Genomic DNA, 20,840 nt, shown 5'->3' with positions numbered 1-20,840 from the left:
TGTCTTTTAAGTCTCTTAATTTATCTTTTATCCTCCCTTGCAATGCATTTGTTGAGGAAAACAGGTTGTAGCTTTTCCCTCTGGATTTTCCCAGTTGCCCTCCACTGACATACAGTATGGCCCTCCACATACAAAAAGCAAGCTACAGGATTAAAAGGTTCTGTTGACTAAGACCTCTGATCTGTTCATATTGCACTTATGGGAAGCAGTCAAGAATAGTAAAATTCATAGAGCTTTGCTGCCTCATGGTGGTGTTAATATGCTTCTAAGGATGGGGAAAAACAGAGACCAGGACCCCCACCCCCAACCGCACACCCACCCTCTGGATCTGGCTGGCTGTGCCTGAGAATTCCACTCTGACAGGATTTATCATTAACTGGCAATGAGGACATTGCACATGAGCCTTTTGCTCCTACATACTTGTTCTGATCTCCTGAGAATGCCCGTCATTCTCTAATTTTACCATTTGCATACTCTGAACTTTCCCTCCCTCCCTCCCTCCCTTCCCTCTTCCCTCCTTTCTTTCCTTTTTTGCTGTTTTAACTTAATGTACTGCAAAAGGAATAGAGAGATCTCACAGTTATGAAAGCAAAAATAAAGGAAACCAGGAGACATGAAAGAGGTCGTTATGAGGTGATAAATATTCCTAAAATCTTAGACGCTAAATGCTTTTGATTTTGGCTTGGTGCTGAATGATCTGGTTTGGTGTGATTATTGTAGTCAGATTCGGATAGTCCTCTTACGCCCTCAGATGTTGGGCTCTTGGGGCAAAATTTCAGTGGAAGGCAGAGAATCCGTGCCCTCCATAACGCCGTGGCTGGCTGCAGCCGTATCTGTGGCCTCCTCAGCTCAGGCCTCTGTAGTAGCTGCTATAATAGCTCGTGGTGTAAGGGGTGTTGAATTTGTTTAGTTATTCAAGGCAGGATCCTGAGTGAATGTTAGTATGTGCGGAGGGATGCTTGTATACCTCGGTCAGAGCATGTAATAAATCATGTATATACCTTTTGTGTCATTTTTTTTTCTTTTTTTAAAAGATTTTACTTATTGACACAGAGAGAACACAAGTAGGCAGAGAGGCAGGCAGGGGTGGGGGGAAGCAGGCTCCCCACTGAGCAGAGAGCCCGATGTGGGGCTGGATCCCAGGACCCCAAGATCATGACCTGAGCCGAAGGCAGAGGCTTAACCTGCTGAGCCACCCAGGTGCCCCCATTTTCTAATTACTTGACCCAACTCATTCATTCACTGCCCCCTGACACAGGATTGATCCTCTTAATTTTTGTTTTCAGGTGGGTTAGAAAAGTTATTTCAGGAAGAGAAATGTTCCAGTCTTCAGAACCTGTGCTGGAGTCTTTGTTTCAAGATAGTGTTGTGTGTATCGGACATCAATGCTGGACAAGCCCAGCATTGATGGTCTCCCCATTCCCAGTGCTAGCAGCTCTGAGGAGGGGTACACATGCCTGCCGGGTCTTCTTGGGAGTGGAATGAAACTGGCATCTGGGAAGACATGAGCATGGCACGACATGATATGTCTGGGAAGACATGAGATTAAGTAAAATGTCTTGAGGAGGTCTAGGTCCAGGGAGCCCCGGTTATATACTGAAGTTACTTCTGGATCCTTCTGCCTGGACAGGGACAGGAAACCCTGAAGTTTTCAAGGTGAGGTGAGAGTCAAACAGGAGCCAGAATAGCCACAGGAGCCAGAAGGAAGCTAACCGTAGGGCAAGGGGCCTATCAGAACCCCAAGGCTCTGAGCCTCTATCAGGCTGCTTATTGCTTATGGGCTGTGTGGCTGTATGTGTGGCTGTGTGTGTGGGTGTGGGGGGGTGTGTTTCCTTTGTGGCCAAGGTAAGGGCACCTTTTAAAGAGGCTGTCCCATGGCACCTGCCTTCTGCCCTTGTTTGTGCTTGCCAACCCCTACTCTTTTGGCCCCAAGCCTTCCTCCCTCAAACTCCAGCTACTAGGTTTAGAAACAAGAACCTCCCCCGCCCCTTTTTTCCAGTTGCCTTCTGGGGAGATGAGGTAAGGCGAATGCTCTTATCTAAATTTCAGGGGTTGGAGTTTAGAGCAGTCATCCGTCTGTCCCAGAGCTGCACTGAGGAGGCCTGGCTGGGAATCGCAGGGTTCTGAGGAAGCCTCTGTGGCTGCAAGAGTCCAGACTCAGGGCGTGGATGGCGTGTTCCTTATCACTAACGAAAGCAGGATTTGCTGTAATTTATGACTTAGAGCCCGTGGGTCTCTGAGGGAAAAGAGGAAGCCACCGAGTCTTGAGACAGATTTCCATCCCGCCAACCCTGCGTGCACGCCTCCCAGTGGTGAAGATGAAGTACTTCTGGAGCCAGATGCCAAGGGTTCAAATCCTCACTTCGCCATGGCGGTGACTTTGGCAAAGCTATGTAAGCCTTAGCTTAAAGGGTTGTAAACCTGGGCTAATTATTCCTGTTAAGATTTTTGAGGATGATCGGGCACCTGGCTGGCTCAGTTGGTGTGGAAGGGGACTCTTGATTTTGGCTTGTGAGTTCAAGCCCCACTTAGGGCATTGAGCTTACTTAAAAAAAAAAAAAGAAAGAAAGAAAGATTTCTGAGGATGAAGTGAGTACATTTAAAATGCTTAGGAGAGTGCTTGGCCAGGGTATGTGTTCATTAATGTTAGCTCCTATTATTATCCTCTAGTCTACTTCCTGTGCAGGGATAGAGGAAAGCCTGAGGCCATAGGGAGCTTTAGGAGGACGGGTTTACACAGTGCGGTGAGTGTGGGTATTGCTGTTGACAGCAAATCAAGGAGAGTCCTGTATGGACTAGAGGGGTGAGGATGCCATGGAGTACAAATGACACAGTCTCGTGCGACTTGTGGGGTGAGATACTGATGGCATATGGGGGGTGAGGGTGTCCTGCAGTCTATTTATATTCTGCTCTGCCCTAGGTAGGATTTCATATATATATATATATATGTATATACATATATATATATATATAGTGGTTTGGGTTTTTTAAAAGATTTTATTTATTTATTTGACAGAGAGATACAGAGAGAGAGCACAAGTAGGCAGAGTGGCAGGCAGAGGGAGAGAGAAGCCGACTCCCTGCTGAGCCTAGAACCTGATGTGGGGCTCGATCCCAAGACTCTAGAACCATGACCTGAGCAGAAGGCAGCCACTTAACTGGCTGAGCCACCCAGGTGCCCCCTACCAGGTAGGATTTAAAGTGATACATAAGAATACACAAAATAGAATAAGAAATTGGAAATTAAGTAGGAGAGAAGAAGAAACCGCAAGACTGAAACATAAAATGGGGCCGGTGGTGGAGTAAGATTAACAAGAGGAAGTCACAGCTGGCTGGGTTGAGCTGAATTCCTCCGTGGGAATTGGCCTGCAGCTTTGTCGGTTTATTTTCATTTGGGTGTGTTCTTTTGTTGTTTTGAATAATAGTTAAAATCCAGGCATTCTCAAAAATGAGGATTCCTGTTTTTTTCTAAAAAAGAGTGCACATTCTGGGAGCTCTGAGCCATATTGTAGTTTGGCGGTAATCATCAGAATCTGAGGAACAGTCCCTATTCCTAAGAGGCCTGTGCAATTTACCAGAGTCCCCTCACTGAGGCAACACTGAGGTAGTGTCATTCCCAACATTGAGGCAGAGTGTCATCCCCACTCATCATCATGGACTATTTCTCTGGACTCAGATCTCTATCAAATGTGAATAAAACAAAAATAAGCCAAGATTCTTTTTTTTTTTTTTTCTTATTCTCTCTTTTGCCTGTCTGCATTAGCTGCCTGGCCATGGATGCCAACTCATTGTTTATAATTGCTGTCAGTCCTGATTGATCCATGTGTGTTGTACTTGTTAAACAGTTCGAACATAACCCCTGCTGTAGGTATTTAAGTTTAAATAGGTGATAAAGTCATGTGTTTGGCTGACTCCAGTCCTTCTAACAACCAAAGAAAAAGAGGACACCTTATCGGCCAGGCAATTTAATGTCTGTAAGATAATTGCTTAGACAGATCAGGACTCTTCTCTACACAAAGACCACATGGGAATTTGTCCTGACAGTTTTCATAGAGAGGGGAGGATATGTTCAAACAATAGCCATCCCCCTAGTAGACTTGTAAAAGACTAATTCTAGCAGCTTCTCTCAACATAGTCAAGTGGCAGTCTCCCAAAACACCAAATTGCTTATGCAATTTTGGGGGAGTCCAGTCTGATACAGTTTAGAAACTTCTTTCTCTCCTGTGTTGACTGAATACAGGGATAATATTAGAAAATTTAGAAAGTCTGGAGACATGGATGGATTTCTCCAAATAATCCTACATAGCTATTCCAAAGAGACAATGCCTGGACTTCAGACAGCTACTTTGTGACCAGGGGACACATCAGGGATGAGAGCTAGAAGACAGACAGAAGATCTTGGGTCCTTGCTGACACTGTTGAAATACTGAAACAACTAACCTTTATTGTGTGAGACAGCAGGTGTCCTTATTAAGTTTGAAGCACTTGTATTCATTATTCTAGTACTTGATGACAAATGCATTCTAAGTAGTATAGCCTATATATATATAGCCAATTCAAGTCCGAAGAAAAGTAATGCAGGCGTGCCTGGGTGGCTCAGGGGGTTAAGCCTCTGCCTTTGGATCAGGTCAGACAATCCCGGGGTCCTGGGATCGAGCCCTGTGTCGGGCTTTCTGTTCAGCAGGGAGCCTGCTTCTCCCTCTCTCTCTGCCTGCCTCTCTGCCTACTTGTGATCTCTCTTTCTCTCTGTCAAATAAATAAAATCTTTAAAAAAGAAAGAAAGAAAGAGTAATACAATTCATAACCTAATTTCTCCTCCTGGAAGTGTAAGTATAAAAAGGATAAGTCAGAGGCCAGCTTTTAGGCAAATAGGCTTGAGCAATGGAATGTAGAAGGCACAAGGTCCAGCAGGCTACCCACCTCAAAATAGCCTCAGGCCCTAACTGACCAATGGGCTACTTAAAACCAGGCATAGTTCTGAGAAAAGGGAAGATTCCATACATCACCTTACCTTCTCATCTCCTCCATTTAAAAACAGCCCCCATCCAATGCCTCATTCCAAACAGCTTCTCCTCAGCTGTCCTGCCTGCTGCTCCCTGAGGTATATTCAGTAAACTTCTGTCTCTTTTTTGTTCTGTCTCAGGTGGTTTCTCTCACCTCCTGTGGCTTTTACCAGATAGTCGCCCCACATCTGGGGCTCCCATCCAATTGAGAGATACCCCATTTAGGCACCAGAGTAGGCAGATAGGCTATGCAAAACACTAGTGTGACCTGAGAAGTTGTAGGTCTATACTCTAATTGAATGGAGTTAAAACAGTGCTGATATGATTCTCAGGGGTCTCAGGTCAGGGTTGAGGAAATTGATTTGGGAATTGGAATTTCATAGTTGGAAGGCACAACCATCACAGTAGATAAAATTGCCTGTGTTGACCACATACAGCTATGGCAGATATTGGATGTCAAGATTCCTGCAGAGGAAAGAACATGGAGGAAGAAGAGTTAGAGGTTAGAGAGGAACCAGCATAGTACGAGATCATGGGAACAAAGAAAACAGAAGCTTTAGGAAGGCAGGGATGGGAAACAGTATCAAACACAGCCCACCTGTATAAGACTTAACATGTATCATGTGATATCTGGGCTTCCATATATTCATTCTCTCTCTGAGATGGATTCTGTAGATAAAAATTTTCCTGACCCATGCCATTCTTGTTTTTAATAATCAAACCTAGAATCTTCTGCAGCAACTTTCTTACCAAGATTTTTAGAAAAAATAAAAATTGTTTAAAATACAGTATAAGACCATGAGCTCCTAGGAACATCTTTAGTTAAATTCGCCTGCCATTTTCTTGCCAGTTTTTAAAGGGGCTCAGTGGAAGTTCTTATCTATTCAGAATTTGAAGCCATAAAGAGTTTTCTCGCTGAAAGATGAAACTGGGGGCATCTGGTGGCTCAGTCAGTTGAGCATCTGCCTTCGGGTTATGTCATGATCCCAGGGTCCTTGGATCAGGCCCCCGCATTGGGCTCCCTGCTTGAACTTCTTACTTAGCAGGGAGCCCACTTCTCCTTTTCCCTCCGCCGCTCCCCTTGCTTGTGCTCTCTGTCAAATAAATAAGTAAAATCCTTAAAAAAAAAAAAAAAGTAAAAGATGGAACTGCCAGGACCAATTTCAATTTGTCAGTTACCTTTTGATAGGTGCAAAGAGGGTGGAGCCTCTCTTGAGGTGATCAAAATGAAGTTCCAGGAGTACGTGAAACTCAAGGGATTTCCCAGAGTTCTTCATTCCTTCTCAGCCTTCTGCCATCTTCTCTTGCCAGTCAAGTCTCAGCACAGACTGGTTCAGGGAACATCAGGCCAAGAGTGAGGTGAGGGGAAATGGCTGATCCATCCGACCATCCAGGGGCAATGAGAAGCAGGGTGGGGGCTAATCATTCTGATGTCTAAAAACAAATTCTTCAGAATTTCAGAGTTTTCAGAACAAATTCTTTCAGAATTCTCAACATTTATTCCAAAACTATAAATTGTGTGGGGCGCCTGGGTGGCTCAGTGGGTTAAAGCCTCTGCCTTCAGCTCAGGTCATGATCCCAAGGTCTTGGGGTTGAGCCCCACATCGGGCTCTCTGCTCGGCAGGGAGCCTGCTTCCCTTCCTCTCTCTCTCTGCCTGCCTCTCTGCCTACTTGTGATTTCTGTCAAATAAATAAATAAAGTCTTTAAAAATAATAATAATAAATATGTTTATAAGTGAGTAAGTATAGGAGTTTTTCAACTCACTTTCCTTCACGGGGATGATACATAAGAAATAAACATATTGGTAAGGTTATAGACTCTAAAGAGAAATGTGTCAACTTGGTGGATACATACAATATTAAAAAAATCTAAAAGATTATTCAGTTGTAACCAAATAATTTGGTTTGGGTAAAGAAAAGTAAACATTGAAGGATATCGTGTCCATATAATTGGGAGCCAAATCAAGGTAGGAGGAGAAATAGATCATTATTATATGAACTTGGGAACTCAGAGTTGACTAAGATTAGGATATCTGAGCAACTTTTACCACCACCCGTCTGTTTCTGAGCTCTTGGGAAAAGTAGGAGTGCACATCCTGAAAATGAGCAAATAACTTTTTTGGAATCCAGGTCGTTTGGAGGCATATGTATTAAAGCTCCAAAGAAAAACAAATGATGTAGGACCTTCACACCAAGGACCCCATTCCGCTCTGGTTGGAAGTGAAGAACCTTAGCAAACTCCAGGGAATCTAGTGGTCTGGAAAGATGCAACCATAATGAGGCTCTGCAGCCTTGCATAGGTTTGCTACTTAACCTGAAACTGGCAAATCCAGTCTATCAGGCCAGGTCTTTGTGGAGTCTGCTGCTTTCTGAACCAAGGGCAGGGTTTCTTGGAGTCTTGATCAACTTATCAGAAGTATTTTATTATTTTATTTTATGTAATTTTTTAAAAAGGATTTTATTTATTTATTTGACAGGGAGACACACTGAGAGAGGGAACACAAGCTGGGGTAGTTGGGGGGAGGGAGTAGTAGTCTCCCCACTGAGCCAGGAGCCCGATGCAAGGCTGATCTCAGGACCCTGGCATCATGACCTGAACTAAAGGCAGATGGTTAATGACTAAGCCACCCAGGCACTCTTTTTTTTTTTTTTTTTTTAAGTACTCTCTACACCCAGTGTGGAATTAGAACTCACAGCCCTGAGATCAAGAGTCTCAGGCTCTCCTGACTGAGCCAGCCAGGTGCCCCTATAGCAGAGTGTCTTGAATGGAGTGCCTCACTTAGGGCTCTTAATTGTGAGCAATGGAAGCTGAGTCTAACTGCTGAAGCAGAAAGGAATTCACTGATGTAAACATGAGTGGCTCTCAAAACTCTTGTGAGAACTGTCAATAAACAGTGCTGGAGGCGAATCTTCTAAGAATGATGTCCAAAACCACACTGCAGAACTGGCTGGGGGAGAGAACTCCCTCTGTGGCCCCAGGCCCTAGAGACGGTTCACTGCTCTGCTCGACTCTTCTGCAGCCATTGCCACGGCGGCCAGTATATGTGTGATGTCTGTACCAGGAACTCCCACCTCCTCTGTGGTAGCCAACTGGTTGGAATGAGCCTGTGCTACAGGTCAGCTTTCAGAAGAAGAAAACTTTGGGGTTTGTCATTTATTGGAGGGGCTCCAAGGGAAGGAGGAGAAAACTTTGTCCCTGAAGACTCTGAGATGGGCACTCTTCTCTCCACTTCTCCCCGTGGGAAGCTGGGAAGGGGCTGGTGGAAGGCTTTTGGAGTTCTGGATTGTGTATCACAGAAACAGACAAATGAGAAGTAAGTGCTAACGCATGGCAAAGAACTTTGGGAATAATCCAGAGAAGTTTTATTAAAGGAGATGTTTGGATGTTGCTGAAGAGTGATAAAGCAAAGCTACTGTGTGATCTGAGGTGATTTTTGGCTAAACTGCACATTTTTTTTAAAGCCCTGTATTAATTCTGTTAAGACATTCAAGGAAGTCACTGGCAGAGAACTTTACTTCCCCTAAATTTTCACTGCTGCTCTGTGGAGAAAGGTGCTGTAGAAAATAGGAAACAGTGCCCTCTGCTGTAAGAGGTTGGAATGTTTCTCCATTCTGAAACCACATATGAGAATTTCCTCATGTTTTTATTCCCGAGAACCTTTACTAGAAAGAATCTATCTATTTACATGGCACCATTTTTCTGAAGAGTCATGTAAAAAAGACTATTAACTAATTAGCTACTCTAGATGTCTATGTTTCATAACAATTTACCCCAAATTTTGCTTAACAACATGTATTATCTCATATAATTTCAGGAATTTGGGAGCTGTATAGCTCTGGTTGTGACTTGGAGCTTCCCAAAAGGTCATACTGCGGTCATGTGAAGACTTGACTCTGGCTGGAGGACCCCCTTCTAAGGAGGATCCCACATGCCTGCTGGGTTGGTGCTGCTTGTTGGCTGGAGGCCTCTGTTGTTTGCCACATGGATCTCTCCGTAGGGCTCCTTGGGTGTCCTCACAACATGGTGACTGACTTCCCCCAGAGCGCATGGTCCAAGAGGAAGCAAAGCAGAAGCTGTAATGTTTTTTGTTTGTAGGTTTTTTTGGTCTTTTTTGTTTTGTTTTGTTGTTTTTTTAAGATTTTATTTATTTATATGATAGAGAGCACACAAGTAGGGGGAACAGCATGTAGAGCTAGAGGGAGAAGCAGGTTCCCCACTGGGCAGGGAGCCTGATGCAGGATTCAATCTCAGGAACCTGGGATCATAACCTGAGCCGAAGGCAGCAGCTTAACCAACTGAGCCATCCAGGTGCCCCTTGATTGTGTGAGTTTTTAAAAAGATTTGTATTTGTTTATTTAACAGAGAGAGAGCACAAGCAGGGGGAGCAGCAGCAGAAGTAGAGAGAGAAGCAGGCTCCCTGCTGAGCAGGGATTCCCAGCACAGGGCTGATCCCAGGACTCTGGGGTTATGACTTGGGCTGAAGGCAAACGCTTAACCAACTGAGCCATCCAGGCATCCCTTTCTTTTTAAGATTTTATTTTTAAGTAATCTCCATGCCCAACATGGGACTCGAGCACACAATCCCCTGAGCCAGTCAGGCATCCCTATAATTCCTTTTCTTTTCGACTCTCAGCTTTAGTTTTCAGGTAGAGAGCAAGATGAAAAATACTTTTCTTTCAGCAGGAAACTCAGGGTTGTCGGAAACATCACTTAAGGGGGAGGGAACGGAAGTCTCCCTTCTGCAATTCCTGGAGCAGAGGCAGACTTTCCTGACAGGAATGTGTGGCCAGTCCCCTAAGTCTGTGTTTTTTTGTTTTGTTTTGTTTGTTTGTTTTTGAACTGCAAGAGTGAGGACAAGTGTGTAGTCTTGGCCTCCTTGGAATTCTTCCTCTGCCCTTCACGTCATTGTCCTAATTGTTTTCTGAAGGATAGGGGGTGCCTGGGTGGCTCAGTGGGTTAAAGCCTCTGCCTTCAGCTCAGGTCATGATCCCAGGGTCCTGGGATGGAGCCCCGCGTCAGGCTCTCTGCTCGGAGGGGAGCCTGCTTCCCCCTTTCTCTCTGCCTGCCTCTCTGCCTGCTTGGGATCTCTCTCTCTGTGTCAAATAAGTAAATAAAATCTTTAAAAAAAAAAAAAATGGATGGGAAACACACAGGGCAGCCCACTTACACCTGTGAATGCGCAAGCTGATCCTTAAACTGATATTTAAAGATTTTTTTTGGAGAGAGAGAGCGAGCGCACAAGCAGGAGGTTGGGCAGAGGGAGAGTCAGAGGGAGAAGCAGACTCCTGGTTGAAAAGGGAGCCCAATGGGGGCTCAATCCCAGGACCCCAAGATCATGACCTGAGCTGAAGGTGGATACTTAATGGACTGAGCCACCCAGGTGCCCCTTTAAACTGATTTTGGAATAGAAAAATCTATCAAGGTAAAAGGAACTTCAAAAGCATTAACTTGAGGTTGTCCTTTTTCTCTGGTGAAAAAGGAGGTCCAATTATATATGTATCTTATGGTTGATTTAGTATTTAATAATAACCTTTAATGTGTTTTTTGGTAATATTTGAGCATTTGCCTGAATTATATAATTTCCCACAGACTGTGTCCAGCACTAGGCAAATATGTGTTACTTACTAGTGTGCACAAGAAGGGCTTTGCAAACTGGAAGGTGTCCAAGGAAAGTCTGGGAATATTACAGCCAAAAATCTATGTTCAAGTGGTTCAAATGCTTTGTCAGCTGTATGATTTTTTTTTTAAAAGACTTTATTTATTTATTTGACAGACAGAGATCACAAGTAGGCAGAGAGGCAGGCACAGAGAGAGGAGGAAGCAGGCTCCCTGCTGAGCAGAGAGCCCGATGCGGGGCTCGATCCCAGGACCCTGGGATCACGACCCGAGCCAAAGGCAGAGGCTTTAACCCACTGAGCCACCCAGGTGCCCCAGCTGTATGATTTTTTAAAAAAGGTTTTATTTATTTATTTGAGAGCGAGAGAGTGAGAGAGAGCATGAGAGGGGAGAAGGTCAGAGGGAGAAGCAGACTCCCTGCTGAGCAGAGAGCCAGATGGGAGGCTCAAGGACCCTGGGATCATGACCCGAGCCAAAGAAAGACGCTTAATGGGCTGAGCCATCCAGGCTCCCCAATTCTATGATTTTTAAAACACTTTGCTTCATTTTTTTGGGTTATAAAGTGAATTATAGCTATTACTGAAGATTTAAAATTACCAAAACCAAGAATAACACAAGCAGAAAAAAGAAAATCACCCTATAAAAACGCCTATGAACTTTTTGCATTATTTCCTTTGTCTTTTCTCTTGCATATATAAAAACATAACAGGATCATTTTAAATCTAGAATTTTATATGTGAAGTTTTAAAATTAACATTATACCTTAAAAGACATTTGCCTAAGGGACATCTGTGTGGCTCTGTGGGTTAAGCCTCTGCCTTCGGTTTGGGTCATGATCTCCAGGTCCTGGGATCCAGCCCTGTATCAGTCTCTCTGCTCGGCAGGGAGCCTGCTTCTCCCTCTCTCTCTGCCTGCCTCTCTGCCTACTTGTGATAAATAAATAAATAAATTTAAATAAATAAATAAATAAATAAAATAAAATCTTTTTAAAAAAAGGACATTGCCTAATATGGAGATAGATTACAATTTTAAATACTGTACAATTACAGTTGATGTTTAACTGAAAATACTTTTTTTTTTTGTGGGGAGGGAGAGGCAGAGGGAGAGAATCTTAAGGATGCCCTACGCCCACCCTGAAGCCTGATGCGAGGCTTGATCTCACAATCCTGAGATCACAACCTGAGTCACAATCATGGGTCAGACACTTAACTAACTGACTGAGCCACCCAGGCGTCTCTGAAAGTACTTTTTTTTTTCCCTAAAGATTTTATTTATTTATTTGACAGAGAGAGACAGCAAGAGAGGGCACACAAACAGGGGAGTGAGAGAGGGATAATAAGTAGGTTTCCTGCCAAGCAGGGAGCCTGATGCAGGGTTCAGTCCCAGGACACTGGGATCATAACCTGCGCCGAAGGCAGAGGCTTAACCCACTGAGCCACCCACGTACCCCAATAAATAAAATCTTTAAAAAAATTAAAAAGAGGGGCGCCTGGGTGGCTCAGTGGGTTTAAGCCTCAGCCTTCGGCTCAGGTCATGATTCCAGGATCCTGGGATCCAGTCCCGCATTGGGCTCTCTGCTCAGCAGGGAGCCTGCTTCCCTTCCTCTCTCTCTGCCTGCCTCTCTGCCTACTTGTGATCTCTGTCAAATTAAAAAAAAAAAAAAAATTAAAAAGAAGAAAAGTAAAGCTCTAAGGATTAATAGAACATGTAGAGTGCTACCATACACCCCTTCTGTGCTATAAACAGATGTGTGTTCCCTGCCCACCCTGGGATTTCGTGTCACTTGTACATTTGTCTTCCGAGCCTGACAGGGTCTTATTAAGGCTTTTGACTTTATCTTGGTTTCTGAGAGACTCCTGGAGGGCAGAGGCCGGGGCTGGCTTACATCACAGATAAGCTCCTGAAGGGCCTGGAGTCTTTACACAGTTTCCAGCACTTTCTGGAATTAGAGGGCTTCCAGCTGCAGTGATGTGGCTGGACACTAAGGGGCAGCAGTTACCAGAAGAAACATCTAGCTCTGTTGAAGCCAAGCACAAACCAAGTGGAAACCTTGTTTCTAAACCCCAAGAGCAAAGAATATAGAGAGCACATTCTCATCTCTTGATTCAGATTATAACGTTACAGTTTTAAATATCTATTCTATTAAGAGTTTTGCTTGCCAACTGAATTCTCCAAATAAATTAATTTGTGATCAAATATGATTTAAGGGGCGCCTGGGTGGCTTATTGGGTTAAAGCCTCTGCCTTTGGCTTAGGTCATGATCCCAGGGTCATGGGATAGAGCCCCACATCTGGCTCTCTGCTTCGCAGGGAGCCTGCTTCCCTTCCTCTCTCTCTGTCTGCCTCTCTGCCTACTTGTGATCTCTGTCTGTCAAATAAAAACAAAAAAACAACAAAAAAATATGATTTAAATATACTGCTGAGACATATACCACCTGCAAGAGTTACCCATTTGGCTGCATTTATAACTTCAGCAGCTTAATCTGAAAATATTTAATTCCAAATTCAAACTCCTTGTATTCTCTGAAAGGACTGTTGTCTGTCGTCTCTTTCTCCCTTTGATGAAACAAATTTTTTGTGTGTGAAATAAAGGCAATTAAATAATTCTTTAGACAGTTAAACTCAGCAAGGCTAAAGTCTTTGGAGATCTTACAGTTTCCTTTCTGGGTCATTTGCTCATTAAACCATCTACCAGCAAAGATTTCTGAGCATTTCCCTCATATTGTTGGATCTTGCTCTTAAGTGCTATAGAATGGAAAGATAGACCGGATACCAAATCCGCCATCAAGGGCCTCATTCAAAGTCTGGAGAGCAGGGAGTATATGGGCAGACAAAAACAGAACAAAACAAAACAACAACAAGCCTGATTATAGGACTGTGTGCTAAATGAAATGATCAAAACAATAAAGAGATGCTCCAGTGATAAGAGAGGACAGAGGAGGGAGGTTGGAGGTAGGGAAAGTGCTAGAAAACTTTCAAGAGGAGATACTTGAACCGAGCTTCAAGGAGTGGCCAGAAGGAGCATTCTCAGAATGTGCCAAGGCAAGGGAAGAGTAAGAGAGTGCAGTCTTCTGGTCAGTTTGTAGGCAGGGTCAGACTTGTGAATGCCCTGGGGTGAAGGCATTGATTTGTGTTTTTGATAAACAACTCTGACAACAAAATGGAAATGGGAATGGAAAACAGAAAGCAGAGAGAGCAGTAAGGGAGTTACCTCTGTTTTGCTAATAGAAACCAAAATTACAAAGCCTGAGGTAGGGAAGAATTGAAAGAAATGGGTGAGTTCCACTGACTTTTAAAATGCAGAGGTACCTGGGTGGCTCAGTTGTTGAGCGTCTGCCTTCAGCTCAGGTCATGATTCCAGAGTCCTGGGATTGAGCCCTGCATCAGTTTCCCTGCTCTGCTGGAAAGCCTACTTCTCCTTCCCCCTCTTACCCTGCTTGTGTCCCCTCTCAGTTTCTCACTGTCAAATAAATAAATAAATAAAATCTTTAAAAAAAGAATAAAATAATATGATGAGGGTAGCTGGGCGGGGGGGTAGGGCCGTAGGTAGGGCAGTGGGTAGGGATATTGGCCTGAATGGCTGATGCAGCAGGAGCAGGTTTGGGTGGGGAGGACATGGGTTTTACTCTGGTCTTAATTGAATTTGAGACGCTTATGGTACATTGAGGTAGGAATTGAGACTAGCAGGCTATTGGATAGATGGTTCTGGAGCTTAGCAGAGAGATATAGGCCAGAAGATATAATTTGGGGAGTGATTGAAATTACAGGAGTAGCTGGAATCATGGTGGGGTGGTGGTGGGGTCAATGATAAGCTTTGGAAAGAGTTCATTTAGAAACGAGGAGACCCAGAAAAGTATGGTCACAAGGCCATAGGTGTGTTCTTGTGTGGGAAGACCCAACATAAAATAGGTGCCAGTGTTCCCTGCATTCTATATGTTTAACACAATTCCAACAAAAACAAGGGGGCGCCTGGGTGGCTTGGTTGGTTAAGCTCCCAATTCTTGAGTTCAGCTCAGGTCTTGATCTCAGCGTTCTGAATTCAAACCTCGCATGGGGCTCCATGCTGGGCCTGCAGCCTACTTCAAAAAATAATAAATTACAACAAATTTGCTCCAAAGGCAAAGTTCTTCTGTCTTCTCTACACAGGGCCTGGTGTAACAGCAATGCCTGGTAAACATTTCTTGCCTGCTTGTAGGTACATTCATCCAGCAGAATAATATGCACTTTAGGGAAGAATGGACTAGGTTTATGTGCTGACATAAAAAGATTTCTAAGGTATGTTAAGTGAAAAAAACAAGGTGTACCACACGTTGATACTATTATGTATGTATATGTTTAAGGACACATATGTAATATTGCATATCTTACCTAAATTACATATTTTTTTTTCTGTAAGATAATGATAGCTGACACATACATAGTATTTACTATGTTGCAGGCACATATTTTAACTCGTTTAATGCTTTCTCTTAGGGAGGTACTACTGCTATCCCATTTATACTGGCTGGGAAACAGCGCGGTAAGTGACGAGCCCAGGATCGCCCAGCAAGTTCACGGCAGAGATGAGAGCTGAAGCCAGGGAGTCCCAGCGTCTCGGCAGCACAATCCTGCCTCTCACCAGGGCAAGTGTTAATGGAGAGGGACTAGGATGGGGAAGGGTGGAGCAAGAATTTTACTTTTATACTCTTGAGTATTGAAAACATTATTTTAGCACATGCGTTATTCCGTTAATAATAAAACACTAATTTAAAAATATTTTTGAGAATTGGACTTTAGGTATCTAGTGAGAACATCCCCCAGGGACCTCAAGGGAGGTTTCAGGGGGAATGTGGGAGTGGTAAGGGGGAGGGGAATTGGCTGAGAATCCATCCCAACAGGCTTATTGCAAGGAAATATAAATATTGCTTTTTATATAATTGAATTTCAGCCCTGAGAGAACAGGCAGCATTTAAAAGCACAGTGGCCAAGGGGCGCATGGGTGGCACAGTTGGTTAAGTGCCCCTGACTCTTGGGTTCTGCTCAGGTTGTGATCTTTGGGTCTGAGTCCGAGCCCCACCTCTGGCTCTTTGCTCAGTGCTCAGTGCAGGGTCTACAGAGGACTCTCTCCCTCTCCCCCTGCCCCTCCCTGCTGCCGCCTGCCTCTCTCTCTCTCTCTCAGATAAATAAACCTCTAAAAAATGTAAAGTAAAAGTGAAAACTAAAACTAAAATAAAAGCACAGTGGGCAATTTCTGGATTTAGTTTTTCTTTTTCTTTTAAGATTTTATTTATTTATTTGAGAGAGAGCCTGAAAGTGAGAGCACACAAGCAGGGGGAGCAGCAGAGGGAGAAGGAGAAGCAGGCTTTCCACTGAACAGGGAGCCAGATGAGGGGCTCAATCCCAGGACCCCCATGTCATGACCTGAGTCAAAGGCAGATTCTTAACCTCCTGAGCCACCCAGGAGCCCTTTTTATCTTTTTCTTTGTTAACTTTGTTTTTGTTTTTCTTTTTTTTAAAGATTTAATTTATTTATTTGTCAGAGAGAGCGAGCACAGGCAGACAGAGTGGCAGGCAGAGACAGAGGGAGAAGCAGGCTCCCTGCTGAGCAAGGAGCCCGATGTGGGACTCGATCCCAGAACACTGGGATCATGACCTGAGCCGAAGGCAGCCGCATAACTAACTGAGCCACCCAGGAGTCCCAATTTTGTTTTTCTTTTTCTTTGTTCACTTTGTCTCACTTAGAACCCTACCTGGTGCGGTAGCCAGCATACACAGTTGCTCTAGGCTTTTTTTCTATTTCCACTTTGGGGCCAGGTAATACATTCCTTTAACTGAAAAAATTAAAATAAGTTGAAAATACATAAATGAGTAACTTACTCCCAGCCACTCTGTTCCATCCTCTATGCCTCTAGCTCCTTAGAGCCACACTTCTACTTCGAGAGCATCCTTTTAGTGACTCCTTGGGCAAATGCAAGTATGTATGCATATATGTTTGTGGGATTTTTTTCTTGGTACACAGCGGGGATCACTTTGTTCATTTCTGACTTGCCATGGAGAGCTTTCACATTCTTTTTCTTTCTTTCTTTTTTGACAGTGGCACAACCGTTCACCGGATTAGTATAACTAGTTTGCTTTGTTTACTCCCTTGACCTTGCTATTGGCCTGGCTAAGAAGTCTCCAGGTTTGAACCAGTGTCTCTTCTCTTCTGCTCTGTTTTCAGAGTTCTTCCCAGCCATCGCCTCCCTGGCATCTGGCTGCAATGTCCACTCATATTCTCCACCGTGAGAGTGCGGAAGAATTCCTCCTTGCCTCTCCTTGCCTTCTCCTTTAATGCTCGCAGTGGGTGCCAGAGCGAACTTGAGGGCCCCGGGGGCAGCAGGGCACACCTGTTCCTTCTGATGATTAAAAACAGACACACAGGCACTTCCAGTTGAATCTCTTGTCGCTGGTAATTTTGGTCTTCTTGGGAACAGGTGTGCGTAGGTGAAACCCCGGGTATGAATGAGTAGAGTTTAATTATAAACACCTGTTGACAGAGCAGTGACCTGGCTGAACAGGTAGGAGGTTGGGTACTTTCTTCATCTTCTATTAGTTTTTCATTGATTTTTATCTAATTTTATTTTGTTTATTATTATTATTTTAACCTATGTTTTGAAATGACCCTGTACTGGTGTCTGATCGCTTACTTGCGAACATGTGGGGCCTGCTAGATTTGGGGGGAGCGGGGATTGGGAGGAGAACACTCCCCTGTGAAAGTTCTATGCTGCCCGTCTGAGACAGGCAGAAGGCTTCCACTGAAGGGCATCAGGGTCGAAAGACCACCACCTGTGGTGTGAGGAGGGGGAACTCCCGGAGGCAGTATTCTCTTTTAATGCAAGTGTTGATGCTTCCCTGTCTGCTTGTTTTGAAATAAGTGTTTTTTCCCTGAGTTAGGACCCGTGCCTGGAGTGGTCCGTCTATCATGCCCACTCAGCTGGAGGTGGCCATGAACCTCATGATTACGACCTTCCACCAGTACACTTGCAAGGAAGGGGACAGATTCAAGCTCAGCAAGGGGGAACTGAAAATGCTCCTGCAGTGAGAGCTCATGGAGTTCCTCTCAATGAGTTGCAGCTTCTCGCCTCCCAGGGGGGTCAAGTATGGGTGGGGTACATGTCCAAGGAGAGGCTCCGTGCAAAGCCTCCTATAACCCTGCCACCAACAGTGCGGTTGGTACTGAGGTTCAAAGCCAGGGGCAAGCAAACCCTGGAGGCCTTTGTTTTCTGTGTGCCCTTGATCCTTGACCAATCCAGGTCTGTGCTGCATGGGTCCTCCTATTGTGGATCTCTTCCAGTCCAGGGCTGTATGTGTATTTTCTTTCTTTCTTTCTTTTTCTTTTTAAAGATTTTATTTATTTACTTGACAGACAAAGATTACAAGTAGGCAGAGAGGCAGGCGGGGGCAGGGGTGGGCAGGAAGCAGGCTCCCCACTGAGCAGGAGCTGGGCTCGGGGCTCCATCCCAGAACCCTGAGATCATGACCCGAGCCGAAGGCTTTAACCACTGAGCCACACAGGTGTCCCTGTACATGTATTTTCTCTTGGGATTTTCTTCATAGGGTTCCCTTTTCTCCAGCTTCCTTTATTAAAAGAAGATAGTATATAATACATAAAGACACAAAACGTGTGTTAATCTACTGTTTATGTTACTGGTTAGGCTTCCTGTCCACATCGGGCTCTTAGGAGCTGAGGATTTGGGAAGTCAGAAAGTCACAAATTGTAGGTAGGTTTTTGTCTGTGTGTGTTGGAGTGGAGGGGTCCAACACCCCAACCCCGTGTCGCCAGAGGGTCATCTCTACATAGTCATGTAGCCTTCTCCATGTTGCCTGTGGCTAGGGTTTCCAAGGGTTGCAAATGGCATTCAGGCTTTCTCAATTGTGCAACATTGCGGTGCAGGGGTTAGAGTTAATATCTAGTGGCACTAGTTAGAGCTAGAGCTTCACATATCTGTCTATAAAATTAATATGTATTGGGCCAGAAGTGAAACCTGGGGTACTTTTTGCTGCAGAGGCAGGTTTTCTAGTAAATGAAAAATACTTACCTTCGTCAGACCAGCACAGGCTGATTTTGAGGGTCAGAGAGGGTATGTCTGGCCAGTGACCGGTCAGGTAGCAAAGAGGTTCACATCTCAAAATAGCCAGGAGTTCATTAAAGTCTACACAGGAAATCTTCAGGTGGAGTGTTTGGGTTCTGAGGAAAACCCTTCACTCCAATGTTTATGCAGACACCTTGAATTGCCTTTAGCACAATGTTTTATCCTTGCATGGTGTTATTTGTCCAAACCCCGTGTTAAGACTCCAGTATTTGTAACTTCGACACTCTTTTCTTCTTTTCCCTCTATAGGAAAACTTTAAAGAAAAAAAAAATTTTTTAAGTCCTCTCCATGCCCAATGCAGGGTTTGAACTCACGACTCTGAAATCAAGAGTCGCACGCTGTGCCGACCTAGCCAGTCAGGTGCCCCTAAAGTAAAAAATGTTTAACATAGCAATTCTTCCCAGTGCCTTTTCAGTTTGGCTACTGGTTAATAAAACATTTAGAATAAAAGTCTCAGCAGGTCAAATTTGTCACATTGATTTATTCAAATGAAGTTTATTGTTGTTGGGATGCCTGGGTGGCTCAGTTGGTTAAGGGCTGCCTTCAGCTCATGTCATGATCCCAGCGTCCTGGGATTAAGTCCCTCATCGGGCTTCTTGCTCAGCGGGGAGCCTGCTTCTCCCACTGCCTCTCTGCCTGCCACTCTGTCTGCCTCTGCTCACTCTGAGAAATAAATACATAAAATCTTAAAAAAAAAATCACATGAAGTTTATTTTTGTTTTGATCAAGTTGATTTTGATTCATTAAAGTTTCCAACCTTTTAATGATTGGCGCCTACTGACAGGGCAATGGGAATCCTTGGAGAGAATGATCTACTTTTAGAACTACTTCTCAGTAACCACCCATCACAGGAGAGGTGAAGGCTTCAATGCCCACCCATTCTGAAGCCTGACCTCTTCTATGGACTTCTGCTTTACTTTCCACCCCTATAATGCAGTCATCCTTCTAAGACCTACCCTTCATCAGGTGCCTTTTAGTGTATCAGATGCTGTGCCAAGTAAGGCTGCAGATAAAATATTGTATGTCCCATGCAATATTAGGTACATAAGTTTTTTTTGTTGTTGTTTCCATTGTTCTGAAATTTGCATTTAACTGAATGTCCTGTATTTTTATTGACTAAATCTAGCAACCTGTCTCCCCCAACTTTGTGGGGAGATAATCTTCCCATTTTAGAAATAAGGAAATTCAAAAATGTTAAATGATTTGCTCCAAGCCTCATTGTTGGTAAATGGTAGAGCCCCCTACTATCCCCTTTTGGCTGTAAAGCCTGCTTTGTTCTGGTTTGGAGTCCTGGCACCCCCCCCCCACCTTTGAAGTAGTGTAAATGCATTTTCAGGTGCAGCAGCTCACTTAGCTGAGATGCTGTTCGCTCTTCTTGGTGTTTAGATCCGAGCCAGAATTACGTGGCCCTGGGGCAGAAGGCCAGACTCCTTTAGAATTGGATTTAAAACCAATTCTACCTGCACATGGGCTCTTGGGAATTGTCCTTAGATGCCAAAATGGAAATAAAAACTTGAATGTAAATAGAAGGAAAATGCAATTTTGGTTGTCGTGAACCTCAAAGCCTGGGAGTTAGAAATGTTCTTTTTCCTTTTAGTGCCAAAAGGACCCCCAGTTGGTTGATAAGATGATGCAGGACCTGGATGCCAATAAGGACAACAAAGTGGATTTTAATGAATTCGTGGTCATGGTGGCAGCTCTGACAGTGGCTTGTGATGATTACTTTGTAGAACAATTGAAGAGGAAAGGAAAATAAAGATAAGTATAGTAAGCTTATCTAAGGGCAGAAGTATATCCAATAGTTATTTACTTCCTGTTCATCTATAGTCTTTTGAGACCTATAGTTATAATAAATGCCATTTATAGATATAATATACATATAAGATACATACATCATATTATTAAATGATGTGTACCTTAATAGTTTTATTTATTTATTTATTTATTGAAAGATTTTGTTTATTTATTTGAGAGAGAGAGATCACAAGTAGGCAGAGAGTCAGGCAGAGAGAGGAGGAAGCAGGCTCCCTGCCGAGCAGAGCAGAGAGCCCCTGAGATCATGACCTGAGCCAAAGTCAGAGGCTTAACTCACTGAGCCACCCAGGTGCCC

At 44.0% G+C, this 20,840-nt stretch overlaps 1 protein-coding gene across 1 annotated transcript; it reads left to right on the top strand.

Annotated features, from left to right (window-relative positions):
* Positions 1-17,466: 17,466 nt before the first annotated feature.
* Positions 17,467-20,524, top strand: S100Z (S100 calcium binding protein Z). Its single transcript, XM_004766841.3, is given in 3 exon segments — positions 17,467-17,690; positions 18,363-18,372; positions 20,328-20,524. Coding segments are annotated over 3 exon segments (300 nt in total). The 5' UTR covers positions 17,467-17,559; the 3' UTR covers positions 20,487-20,524.
* The last annotated feature ends 316 nt before the right edge of the window (positions 20,525-20,840 follow it).

Source organism: Mustela putorius, unplaced genomic scaffold (genome assembly GCF_011764305.1).
Source record: "Mustela putorius furo isolate JIRA1106 unplaced genomic scaffold, ASM1176430v1.1 tig00537350_pilon_pilon_pilon, whole genome shotgun sequence".
NCBI lineage: Eukaryota > Metazoa > Chordata > Mammalia > Carnivora > Mustelidae > Mustela > Mustela putorius.
The sequence above is the reverse complement of the archived record's forward strand: the minus strand, read 5'-3'. Positions and strand labels throughout refer to the sequence as shown.